Source organism: Poecilia reticulata, chromosome 2, assembly GCF_904066995.2.
Source record: "Poecilia reticulata chromosome 2, P_reticulata-male-v2, whole genome shotgun sequence".
Lineage (NCBI taxonomy): Eukaryota > Metazoa > Chordata > Actinopteri > Cyprinodontiformes > Poeciliidae > Poecilia > Poecilia reticulata.
Genome location: NC_088831.1, coordinates 45,553,819 through 45,566,276, shown reverse-complemented (window position 1 = coordinate 45,566,276; position 12,458 = coordinate 45,553,819). Strand labels below are relative to the sequence as shown.

At 45.3% G+C, this 12,458-nt stretch overlaps 3 protein-coding genes across 7 annotated transcripts in view; 2 read left to right on the top strand and 1 right to left on the bottom strand.

Annotated features, from left to right (window-relative positions):
- lrrfip1a (leucine rich repeat (in FLII) interacting protein 1a) overlaps positions 1–2,689 on the top strand; it is a 69,768-nt gene extending 67,079 nt beyond the window's left edge. Inside the window, exons 21-25 of the mRNA XM_081604800.1 lie at positions 924–973; positions 1,042–1,153; positions 1,239–1,318; positions 1,977–2,081; positions 2,154–2,689. Of these exons, the coding sequence (XP_081460926.1) occupies positions 924–973; positions 1,042–1,153; positions 1,239–1,318; positions 1,977–2,081; positions 2,154–2,261 (455 nt within the window). The 3' untranslated portion in view covers positions 2,262–2,689. The remainder of the gene's footprint in view (positions 1–923; positions 974–1,041; positions 1,154–1,238; positions 1,319–1,976; positions 2,082–2,153) is intronic.
- A 338-nt stretch (positions 2,690–3,027) lies between these two features.
- tyw5 (tRNA-yW synthesizing protein 5) lies at positions 3,028–8,914 on the bottom strand. The gene is made up of 8 exons (XM_081604802.1): positions 8,781–8,914; positions 8,083–8,237; positions 7,939–8,008; positions 7,821–7,865; positions 4,913–5,050; positions 4,749–4,836; positions 4,528–4,644; positions 3,028–4,439 (listed from the first exon to the last, which is right to left on the bottom strand). The coding sequence occupies exons 1-8, from the start codon at positions 8,859–8,861 to the stop codon at positions 4,150–4,152; spliced, it is 984 nt and encodes a 327-aa protein (XP_081460928.1). The 5' UTR covers positions 8,862–8,914; the 3' UTR covers positions 3,028–4,149.
- A 58-nt stretch (positions 8,915–8,972) lies between these two features.
- Positions 8,973–12,162, top strand: maip1 (matrix AAA peptidase interacting protein 1). 5 transcript variants are annotated; one of them, XR_014086731.1, is made up of 5 exons: positions 8,973–9,475; positions 10,020–10,091; positions 10,168–10,294; positions 11,516–11,746; positions 11,818–11,906. XR_014086731.1 is itself a non-coding variant. In XM_008404340.3 (5 exons), exons 1-5 carry the CDS (start codon positions 9,140–9,142, stop codon positions 11,894–11,896), a joined length of 726 nt encoding a protein of 241 aa, XP_008402562.1. In that variant the 5' UTR covers positions 8,973–9,139; the 3' UTR covers positions 11,897–12,162. The 5 variants fall into 5 exon arrangements, 4 of the variants coding, with proteins under 4 accessions (XP_008402562.1, XP_008402561.1, XP_081460929.1 ...); XM_008404340.3 differs by having other exon boundaries at positions 8,973–9,439; positions 11,599–11,746; positions 11,818–12,162; XM_008404339.3 differs by having other exon boundaries at positions 11,599–11,746; positions 11,818–12,162.
- Positions 12,163–12,458: the final 296 nt, after the last annotated feature.

Here is a 12,458-nt window from a genome sequence, read left to right as displayed (position 1 = left end):
GACTGGGGGGGGCGGTGAGGGACCTGGATGAAGGCTGCGGGTGCGGTGAGGGACCTGGATAAAGGCTGGGGGGGCGGTGAGGGACCTGGATAAAGGCTGGGGGGGCGCTGGGCTGAAACAGGGTGAGAAACACTGATCTAGATCATTCTTTAGCTCCTGCTCTGGTTCTTGAGTCGTCGTCCTGAAATTCATCTCTGCCCCAACACATGATGTTGGTGCCAAAATCCATCTATGGCTCATCTAGCGGTGGCTACATTCATGTCGCAGGAGAATGTAGCTAGCTACTGATCCGGTACCGCTAACCAAGTCCGCTGCTAAATGAGGAGGAGCCTTAGTTAGCATTAGCTTTGGAGATGATTAGCAGGCCTAAGCTGAGGACTGTCTGGATCGCCTTCGTTCTCTGCTGTCCATTAGCACAGGTAGGCTAGCATTAGCATTAGCTAGAGCTAGAGTTAACACTGGAGAGACTGTTAGTCTTGAATAGTCTAACAACCTGTGTGCTGAGGTTAGATGCTGGTCGTCCACGACTTTCAGTGTCTTTAATTTGCTGCAGTTTGAAACTTTCAATAGACACTTAAAACCTGGACTAGATTATTCTGCACTAAAAGCAGAATGTTTAAAACCATTTTGTGAACGTTCAGTAAAAAGAATGGCTGATTTAAACGACGTCAGGAAAACATCTGCCATATTTAAACAGTTTGTTTTCCTACGCTTCCAGTTTCAAAGAGCATTTAGCATCAAATCTTAAGGAACATTAAAGACGTCAGGAACTGAGGTAGCAATGATTTTCTAATTTAACAAGAACGTGAAGAATTATGTATGAAGATCGCTTCAACAGATAACAGGAAGGTCTGAAACTGAACTGATAAATGAAACGAATCTGATCATTTGTTTGACTCAAACGATGTTTTGTCTGTTTTCAGAGATTCGCTTGAGGAAACTAGTGGATGAGCGTGAAAAAATGATTGAGCAGGTGAGTTTTTTAAGGAAATGCACATGAGGTGATTTATGAATCTTTGACATCAGGAGATCCTTTTGCAGATAAAGAAACTAAAATCCCAGCTGGACCAGAAGAACGGCGCAGACAGCGGGTCCAGTCCAGACGGGGAAGCTGCTGAAAACGGGAACGACCCGAACATCATGGAGCTTCAGAGTGGGTGGAGCGGGCCGTGGACCAAACTTCTGGGTTTTCCTTAACGTCTCAAACAAACGAGCGTTTTCCTGTGATTCTTCTCCAGGAGACTCCAGCAGGCAAATAAACGACCTGAAGTTCAAACTGGTGAAGGCGGAACAGGAAGTGACGGCTTTAGAGCAAAACGTGAGCAGCAGATCATCTGGCTGCTCCACAGGCTGTATTTTAGAAAAGTATTCACACCTCAGCTTTATTGTTTGAAGTGGATCACATTCAAACCTCAAACTTAAATAGTTCTTCAGAAATGACCAAATCGCTTAGCTGATAAGCTAACTAGCAGCTAAGCTAGCGGGTCAACTAGCATAGCATTTCACTCTCGAAACAGTCTACATGAGACAATGACAAATGTTATAGGATAAAAACTTCATGGGGATCATTTTCATGTGCTTAATGACGTTAGTCAACCTAAAATTAAACAAAAATAAAACGGAGACTTTTTACTTGTCATTTTTCCCGTGAGAAATAAAGCAGGAAAATATGCACCAACCGTCACATGGGAAACACCGCCTCCTGGTGGCGTAACTCGGTACAACACTTCAATTTCATTCTGTTAAATAATAAAGCAAAACGACGTGATTGCGCCTCATTTTATGAATTTGTTACATGCTGGATCATGTTAGGGTATATTTATAAATTGAACTTTAAAATAAAAAAAAGTCTAATTCTAGTTCTTTTGTTAAAGTTTGGTTTGAACGTGACAAAATGTGAAAACCTGCAACAGGTGTGAATACTTTAGAGCGGTTCGGTGATGTCATCAGGGTTCTGATTGGTCTCTGGTGTGCAGGTGACCAGACTGGAGGGTCATGTGACTCGTTACAAATCTGCAGCGGAGAACGCAGAGAAGGTGGAGGACGAGCTGAAGGCGGAGAGACGCAAACTGCAGAGAGAGGCAGGTGTTTCTGGAAGCGGGTCCGTTCGGGAAGCAGAGTTCAGGCTAACTGGTTCTCCTCTGGTCCAACAGCTGCGGACGGCGCTGGACAAGATCGAGGAGCTGGAGTCGAGCAACAGCCACCTGAATAAAAGGCTGGAGAAGATGAAGTCGAGCCGCGGCATGGCCCAGACGCCATGAACCCGTCCGGATCCCTCCAACCAACCAACCCAACTCCCAACGTGCCATTTTCTGTCTGCTCCCCGTGGAAAGGAATTCTGCAGATCCTGGACCCAAACGGGTCGGTGTGGACGCTCTTCTTCAGCTCCAGCTGCCGGTGGACCGTCCGCCTCCACCGACACACAAACTGGTTCCCAGATGAACATGAACTCGACCCCTTTTCCAGGATCGGTTCCTTCCTGTCCTGCACCGGCGGTTCTGTACCGCAGCAGCTTGACTGGATGCCGCAGCCGCGGCTCCAAGCTGCGTCCTGTAGTCGGTCACTGGTTGGTTGTAGAAACAGGGACTGAGTTACAGACACTGGGGAGACGCTGTTCACAAAGCTGTTCATGTTTGTAAGGACACATGAAGAACTGCAGTCTGTGCAATAAAATATCTGAGGCTCTTCATTTTCCACTGTGTTGTTGGACTGTTGCAGCCTGGATGTGAGTACGGGGCAAAATCACTGTCAATAAGAAATGAACACTGGAGTCTACGATTGTCAGTAAATATGCATAAATTTATGATTTGTATTGTTTTTAATTTTTGCAAACAGAACACATTTGAGTTCAAATCAACAATGAAGCTTCAAAATTACTGACATGGATGGAAGAACGTGTACATTTAGATTTTTGTACTTGTATTATTGCAGAATTGTAACTTGATTCGTAACTTTTAAACTTATATTCTTACAGATAAAACCTGAATTCATATGTATGAGTTGAAAAACACAGAACACAAGCAAATCTTAAATTTATCCAGGTTTAGTGACATTTAGATTCCAACATACATTTATTATTGGCAGTGATCTTTTCCCATATGTTAATGCTGACTGTGCAGCTGCTCTGCTGAAGCAGAAACTTTTATTAGGTCTGTTAAAATATTAATATGCTGAAGTGGGACTCAAACAAACTGAATGTCAAAAGGTTTATTACGGTGGAAATAAGTTTTAAATGTTCCTGAAGCCCTTGGAAAGTTGACATTGGTTAGCATACTAGCACTAGCTAGCATTTTAGCTTTAAATCAGATTAGCTGTTATGATTTCTATGTTGGTAGCATTAGCTAAAATGCTTTTAAAATCTGAATGATGTTCCCATCAGAATAATCTGGACTCCATGTCGTGTTTTTATTTAAAGGATCTCGGTTCATTTATATAAAAATAAGATAAAGCAATGATTATTGGTGTGAGACAAATTAGCTGTTAATGCTAACATGCTAGCATAATGTTTGATGCGTTTCAGTGACTCTAGTGACTAAAAGTCAGATGAACTTTGGGAGTTATTTCCTCTTGCAGTCACATTTGCAGCAGGAGGTTCTGACTCAACTCTAGATGGCGCCACAGTATCCGGTAAGAACCAGGCGCGGAGCTATGGGGGGGGGGCTGGGGGGGCGGCTGCCCACCAGCCCGGGCCCGGATGGGGGCCCGGGTCTGGAGGTGCCAGGGAGAAATGGTTTCAAGTCGCCTTAATGTCTGATTATAGATGGAGAAAGTGCGCCCTCACCTGGTCAGAAAGGTGTATGTAATGTTAAATGTCAGTCCCAGTGGCTGTTTCACTCACGGTTTAGTCAATGTGCTTCCTGAGCAAAGACGAGAAACGCGGCCCATGAACATGAAGAAAATGACATCGATCTGATGAAAATGTTTGAATTCTCTGGTCCAGTTAAATCTTCAACAGCTATTTAGAGAACTTTCAAGAAGAGACAGAAGTAAAAGTTTCTTATTTCTTGATATTTTTGTCTCTTTTCCAGGAAAATTCATTAATTCTGAATAAATTAAACCAAGAAGTGAAACTTTACCAACGTTTATACAAAACAATAACTGATATTCTTCGTTTCCGCTGCTTCATAGACCTTTATGGACTCGTCCATGTTAGTGGGACAGACTTCTGGGTATTGTAGTTTCTGAGTCTGGATTGTGGCAATAAGTCCGGTCCTGGATGCGTTGGACCATCCGCCGGCCGTAGAAGTCCCGGTACTCCGCCGGAAGCTGGTCCAGAGCGTGCAGCGCCCTCTCCAGAGTCTGCAGCGCCCGAGCACCGGCCACCGGGTCTTTGTTGCCGTAAGGGTCCTTCTTGTCGTACGCCTCCGCAGGCAGGTGGCGCCAGAAGACGTTAACGCCGACTCCAAAGTGCAGAGCGAGGGTGTTGTGGAACCACAGCGCTGGGGAGGACGGGACGATGGGACGTTAGTTTGGGTTCATCCAGAGTTTCTGGGAGCTTTGAAAGTTGTGAAATCTGGATTTTCCTACCGGGGATGAAAAGCAGATCTCCAGGCTCCAGAACGCAGTCGTATCTCTTGGCTTTTATGAACTCAGGAAACCGTTTCAGGTCAGGAGCATCGATGTCCAGAACCTCCGATTTGTCACCTGATGGGTTGAATCAGCAAAGCGACACTTTAACGCCTCACCGACCCGTTGACCTCAGAGTTTAAACATGGATGCGTCAGGCTCAGGTTTTCATTGGACCTCACCGTTGAGGTAGAGGTGCAATGCATCCTGGGGCCTGTAGAGGGCCACCCGCTTCCTTCCTGTGACCTGAGCCAGCAGGTTGTCCATCACCTTCAACAACAGAGCAATCTGAACACAGCTGGCCTGGACGTTAAAGCCACTGAGACCCGGTCCGACCAGAACTCACGTCGTAGTGGGTCCACAGCTGCAGACCGCAGGAGCTGATCCGGAAAACACTGGAGAAGAACCGGTCCGGTTCAAAGAACCGAGGCGTGTGAAAGTCCTCAGCCAGGTCCGGGAATTGTTTGCTCAGGTTAGCGGGTTCCTGCAGAGACAGAACCAACCTGAGGAAAACTGGACCTGCAGCCCATCAGAACCCAGAAACTCAACATCTGAAACCCAGAACTGACCCAGCTGAGTGAGACCCGAAGGAGGCGTCTGCTTTCAGAACCTAACAGGAACTACGCTGCGTCCATTTGGAGCCAGAACCAGAAAAATCATCTGGAACCAAGTCGGACTTGTCTGAGGATTTTGCTGCGTTGCGAATTCGGAGCTGGTTCGATGTGAGACCTGAACCAACAGTCAGCGATCAGGTTTCCAACATGGCGACGCCATGGCGTCGCTATGGCAACGCCAGCAGCTGCTGTTCGCATTTCTGCTTCCAAACATCAAGTCAAGTTTCCCAAACACCAGCTTTGATCTGTTCAGTTTGGAGCTGCAGATGCTCCAATGATTTTAGACTCATGTCTAATAAAATAAACACGTTTCCACCTCAGCTTCCTGCTGTCGATGCGAGCAGCGGCCATATTGAATCGCTAAGTCGGCCTTGCAAGTCGGGTCAGTCGGAGTTTTTCCCAGTTTCCCAGTGGGAAGTCCGACTTCGGACAGCATTCCATCTGAACGCACTGTTTTACTTTGAGTTTCAACATGGCCGCTCCTCGCATCAACAGGACGAAGCATGAGTAAGAGCGCATCTAAAGTCAGTGCTGCATGTGGGGCTTGCAGCACTAACAGGTTAAAACCGAAGGGAAGTAAAGCTGCAGACGATGTTCGATCAGCCGTGTGAGATACTGAACAATCGCATCAGGAAACGGCAAAATGATAAATTCATCCATCCATCCATTTTCTTGCACCCTTTTTCCCTCAGTGGGGTCAGGAGGTGCTGGTGCCCATCTCCAGCCAACGTTTCGGGCGAGAGGCGGGGTCACCCTGGACAGGTCACCAGTCTGTCGCAGGGCAACACAGGACACACAACCATGCACACACACACTCACACCTAGGGACAATTTAGAGGCCAATTAACCTGACAGTCATGTTTCTGGACTGTGGGAGGAAACCGGAGTACCTGGAGAAAACCCACCATGCACAGGGAGAACATGGAGACTCCATGCAGAAAGACCGGGAATCGAACCCAGAACCTTCTTGCTGCAAGGCAACAGCTCTACCCACTGCACCACTGTGCAGCCCCTGATAAATTCATGTTTCATAAAAACATTTTTAAACTCACTTTTTTTGACTTTTCTAGAAAATATTTAACTTTCTAACAGGGAGATAGAAAACGGTTTGCAGAATAAGTTTGATGTAGAAACCTTTCCATGCCTTACCAGAGCCACCAAACTGATCATTCTCTATTGTTTTAGACTTTTGGTCCAAAGTACTGAGCAACGTCTACTTCCTGTTTACTGCAGCGTTTACTTCCTGTTTACTGCAGCGTTTACTTCCTGTTTACTGCAGCGTTTACTTCCTGTTTACTGCAGCGTTTACTTCCTGTTTACTGCAGCGTTTACTTCCTGTTTACTGCAACGTTTACTTCCTGTTTACTGCAACGTCTACTTCCTGTTTACTGCAACGTCTACTTCCTGTTTACTGCAACGTCTACTTCCTGTTTCCTGCAACGTCTACTTCCTGTTTACTGCAACGTTTACTTCCTGTTTACTGCAACGTCTACTTCCTGTTTACTGCAACGTCTACTTCCTGTTTACTGCAACGTCTACTTCCTGTTTACTGCAACGTCTACTTCCTGTTTACTGCAGCGTTTACTTCCTGTTTACTGCAACGTCTACTTCCTGTTTACTGCAGCGTTTAGTTCCTGTTTACTGCAACGTCTACTTCCTGTTTACTGCAGCGTTTACTTCCTGTTTACTGCAACGTCTACTTCCTGTTTACTGCAACGTCTACTTCCTGTTTACTGCAGCGTCTACTTCCTGTTTACTGCAACGTTTACTTCCTGTTTACTGCAACGTCTACTTCCTGTTTACTGCAACGTCTACTTCCTGTTTACTGCAGCGTTTACTTCTTGTTTACTGCAACGTCTACTTCCTGTTTACTGCAGCGTTTACTTCCTGTTTACTGCAACGTCTACTTCCTGTTTACTGCAGCGTTTACTTCCTGTTTACTGCAACGTCTACTTCCTGTTTACTGCAACGTCTACTTCCTGTTTACTGCAACGTCTACTTCCTGTTTACTGCAGCGTTTACTTCCTGTTTACTGCAACGTCTACTTCCTGTTTACTGCAGCGTTTACTTCCTGTTTACTGCAACGTCTACTTCCTGTTTACTGCAACGTCTACTTCCTGTTTACTGCAACGTCTACTTCCTGTTTACTGCAGCGTTTACTTCCTGTTTACTGCAACGTCTACTTCCTGTTTACTGCAGCGTTTACTTCCTGTTTACTGCAACGTCTACTTCCTGTTTACTGCAGCGTTTACTTCCTGTTTACTGCAACGTCTACTTCCTGTTTACTGCAACGTCTACTTCCTGTTTACTGCAACGTCTACTTCCTGTTTACTGCAGCGTTTACTTCCTGTTTACTGCAACGTCTACTTCCTGTTTACTGCAGCGTTTACTTCCTGTTTACTTGCAGCCATCGGAGCGTCAACATCTGATGGAAACGCACTGAATTCACATTTTCTTTTTTTATGACGTTTTCCAATCAGGTGTGAAATGCCTACAACACGCTCGTCCAATCATTCATGTCTCCTCCTCCTCCTCCTCATCATCATCATCATCATCATCATCATCATCATCATCCTCCCAAAGGCAGCCAGACTGAAAGCTCCACACTCAGGTTTCGTTTCGGTCGTTTCAGTCCTTTACCTTGCGGACGTCCTCTCCCAGCGAGCGGAGATAGTAGCTCTCCTCCTGAAACCAAAGTCAGGAGTTTACCCCAGTGAAGGAAAAGCATCCGCAGTAAATCCAGCTGATCCGATCCTACCTCAGCCAGGAAGAAGTCGGAGTGTTTGGTCTCAGCTGCTCTCCTGACGAACTCATCAAATGGCAGAGTCCTGGTGATAAAACGTCCAGACGGTTAGAGGTCGGCTCCTCCATCACAGCTGAAGCTCTGGATGTTGGAGCTCACCTGTAGATGAAGTTTTTATGAAGAAAATCCATCTGAGCTACGGAGGAGACGTGGATCTTCACCTCCCTCTCACCTCCTTTCAAAGCCAGGTATTCCACCGTCCACCTGTCCACACACGGGCCCAGATCCACGCCCCGCAGGACCGCCGGGCTGCGCTGGAGGACAGCGACACGTCACACCAATCGGAGCCAACAAGATGCATCAAGTTCATCCATAGCAAACCAACTCTCAAGCATGGTGGTGGAGGAATCATGATCTGGGCTCATCATCATGTATTCTAGAGTCCAGTTTTAGTCAAACAGGTGTGAATATTATCATGAAGTATCACTACTCTGACTCGAGTAGCTCCTGCCCACCGTGAGAAGCTAAACTGAATGGTGAACAATCAAAAATGCAGCAGGGATGATTTGTTAAAAGCCTTTTCAACCATTTTGTTCTGACATATTTTTACATTACCTACTTCATTAGTTTTATATAAAAATATATATTGTTATGATAATTTTAGTCTTTAAAGCATCCAATTTTGCTAATACATTTATATTTTCTGTCAGTCATGTCATAATTGTTTTAAATTAAATCAGATCAGTCAGTACTCGATGTTTCCGGTGTGACTAGTAAAACTCAGGTGTAGCACTGAAAACGGTCCTCGTGTTATCTGGAGCCGCCAGAAGCGCCTGAACGGAGCCGGTCCTCCTTACCTCGGGATAAACCTCGTTCAGAAACACGTCCCGGTCCACTTCAGTGAAAATCGGAACCGCTACTCTTTCCTGGACCTCCATTTAAAGCAATTTCGGACTCTATTTATCTATTCACGGAAGTTGCGGGATCAAGGCTTCCGCTGGTGTTACTTTGTTATCGTTCCCCACATGGAGAAAGAATCAGACAAAGATATATAATTATATGTGTTATTTGTATAAAGAAGATGTTATTTGTATAAATTGCAAAAATGTTTAATGTGTATGAAGGTGAAGCTGAGTCTCGGATATTATTTCTGCTGGGATTTCCTGTCTGAACAACTTGTTTCGGACCGGAACCAGCAGTGAGGCGGACGGTGAAGATGGTGTCCCTCCTGTTAAGATGTTATCCTCGGCTGCCTTCATCCTTCACTCTGGCTCGGTTCGTTTTAAACCAGAATCTGGTTAGGAGTCAGCGGTGCTGTCTGGTCCGGGCGGGTAACCTCCCGGCCAGACGGACCTACAGCTCGGAGCGGGATCAGCACCACCCGAAGCCGAAGGTGGTGGTGGTCGGCATCCCGAACCCGTTCATCTGGTTCCGGACCCGGATCTACTACTTCCTGATCAGAACCTACTTTGACAAAGAGTTTAGCATCGAGGAGTTCACAGAGGGAGCGAAGCAGGTTCGGTACAAACCCGGAGAGCAGATCAGGGTTCTGGTCGGTTCACACTGGTTCCGTTCATCCATTCATCATCATCATCATTTTTATTTTAAAAAATAAACATATATATAGCATTTGATATAAAACTCTTAAAATAGGTTGTTCTGACTTTATGTATTGGTTTTGTTTTTGATTTTATGAATGAAATTATCTGAATGTTTGTTTCTTGTGTTTGTTTTATGTGACTATGGATGGAAATGAGCACTTTAATAAATCTGGTATATTTTCGACAATGTTATGAGTTCATTAATATGAACTGTCATCCATCCATCCACCAGCATCCCCGTCCTCCATCTTGGTTCTGTCCTCCAGTGATTTGGACTCTGTCCTCCATCTTGGTTCTGTCCTCCAGTGATTTGGACTCTGTCCTCCAGTGATTTGGACTCTGTCCTCTGTCCTCCAGTGATTTGGACTCTGTCCTCCAGTGATTTGGACTCTGTCCTCTGTCCTCCAGTGATTTGGACTCTGTCCTCTGTCCTCCAGTGATTTGGACTCTGTCCTCTGTCCTCCAGTGATTTGGACTCTGTCCTCTGTCCTCCAGGCTTTCTCCCACGTCTCCAGACTTTTGTCTCGGTGTCAGTTTGAGGCTCTGGAGGGCCTCGTCGCTAAAGATGTGAGCATGAAGATGATGATGATCTCAGTGGGTCAGCAGCAGCATCTTCATCATGTCTTCCTCCTCCGTCCTGCAGCTGATTGGGAAGCTGGAGCAGAAGTGCGGCTCTCTGCCGTCCAGCCACCAGAGAGCTCTGTGTGCCGAGCCGGAGGACGTGATGTACACGATGCCGGGAGACGTGGGGATCTTCTACGACGACGACGGTGAGCTGAGAGCACAAACACTGAAAACAGCACATTTATTCCCAACGGGGCTTTTTATTCATTTATTAATTAAAAAGCACAAATGTATTCATTCCAATGCGTTCATCATATTTTCATTTATTATTTAAAAAAAGCACAAATGATCTTACAAACTGTGAAAACCTACAAACTATTTTTTATTTATTTTGAAAGGCACAAATTAATTGAACAAATATTTTGTCTTTTTTAAGTGTTTAGATTATTTATTTTTTAATTTATTGCTAATGTGATTTGTGTTTGTTCCAACCCCTTCTTCCCCGGATGCTACAAAATGAAATACAATAGAGCTGCAAAAAAGGTTTTATTATTATATTGCTAAATTATTTATTTTATTTTGAAAGGGAACAAAATTAAACTAAAATTAATTCATATTTTCAAGTTTTAGAACAAAATAAACCAAATAACTTACAGACTGAGTCACTATTCCATAAATATTAAATAAAGAGAGATAGCCCACATAACATCATGTCTGATGTTAAAAACATAAAATTATTTCAGTTATTATTTTCAAAGCCTTGTGTCATTGGTTGTCTTTCTATTATAATCGATTATTTATTGATCATTATTGATCTGTAGATCCTCATGGAGATAATAAAACCTCTTCTTGTTTGATTTTCTTAAAGTGACAGTGCAGGAGTTGAGCTACGGTGGCTCACAGGGATCATGCAAACTCCAAAACACAGACAAAAACAAATGTAACAGAAAAAGAAATGCACAGATGGAAATAGAAGCTAAAAATCTAAAACGGCACATTTAAAATGACTCCACTAAGTGTAAGTCCTCCAGACCACCAGGGGGCGCCGATCACCAGACTATCAGGGACCAGACCATTGGCAAAGACAGGATGACCAGAAAGAGTTGGAGGAAGAAAGTAAAGTTATACCTCACTCTTTTCCGGAGCTAACATTACCAACTGCAGACGCCCCCTGGTGGTCTGGAGGACTTCTATTCTGTGGAGCTTCGTTTTATTGTTGCAGCGTTTTTCAGTTGCTTTTGTTTATCTGTATCTTTGTTTTTGTGTTAAAATTTGGACCTGAGGGCCACATGTGGCCCGGGAGCCGCAGGTTGGAAACCCCTGGTCTAAACCCGGATCTGTAGAAACAGTACCTGATTCTTTGGGTCCTCCGTCTTCCAGCTGGTGAAACTGGAAGTGAGAAAGAAAAAACCCGCTTTGTTCTCCAGGCAGTAAACCAGCGATGTCAGAACCGTTTAAACGGACCTCTCTCCTCTGGTTCTGGTTCTGGTTCCTCCATGTCGGGCTGCAGGCAGGAAGTTCGTCAGCATCCTGATGCGGTTCTGGTACCTGACCAGCGTTGGTCTCCCTGACGACATCATGGAGGGAACCCGGATGTTCACGGTGTCCATCGGCGACAAAGAGATGGAGGCCAAGCGGCTGCTCACCGCCATCTACGAGTCGGTACCAGAACCCGACCAGAACCGCTCCTCCCGCTGGACGCTAAGGTTCTGTTGTTGTTCTGGTTCAGGTTCCAGAGGGAGTTCACCAAAGGCGTCGCTCCAGACTGGACCATCACCCGGATAGAACACTCCAGTCTGCTGGACTAGACCGGGCCGGGCCGGTACCGAGGACCGGGCCGGTCGCTGCTGCTCACCAGCTGCCCAGGGGGACGGAACCAGAACTGCCTGGACTGGATCTGGATTCGGTTCCAAGCAGATGACATCATCACCTGCTGACTGGATTTAACGTGAAACTGAAGGCTGAACACGGAGTTCTGACCCAAACCTGCTGCGGACCAGTTCTGATTCTACGACCCGGTTCTGGTCGAATCAGGACCTCCATGTTGTTTCTACATTAAAATAATATTCCACCATTTTCTTTTATTGTTGTTTTCAAGAAACTTCGAGCAACAGATTAAAGATTCAACCAATCAGAGAGCTGGAACCTGTCAGAATAGACCAATAGGAGAGCAGCTACTGAATGACGATTTCTATGAGTTTTATTCATGTATGAAGTAATAATTTCCTGAATAAAAGTCCTTTAATGGGAGGAAGACGGATGTTTTTAGATGTTTTAACCCTGCGTCTCTCCCAGCTGTTCTGCTTCGTCCTGACTGGTTTAACTGGTTTAACTGGTTTAACTGGTCTCTGCGCAGCGGAGCGCCTGGCT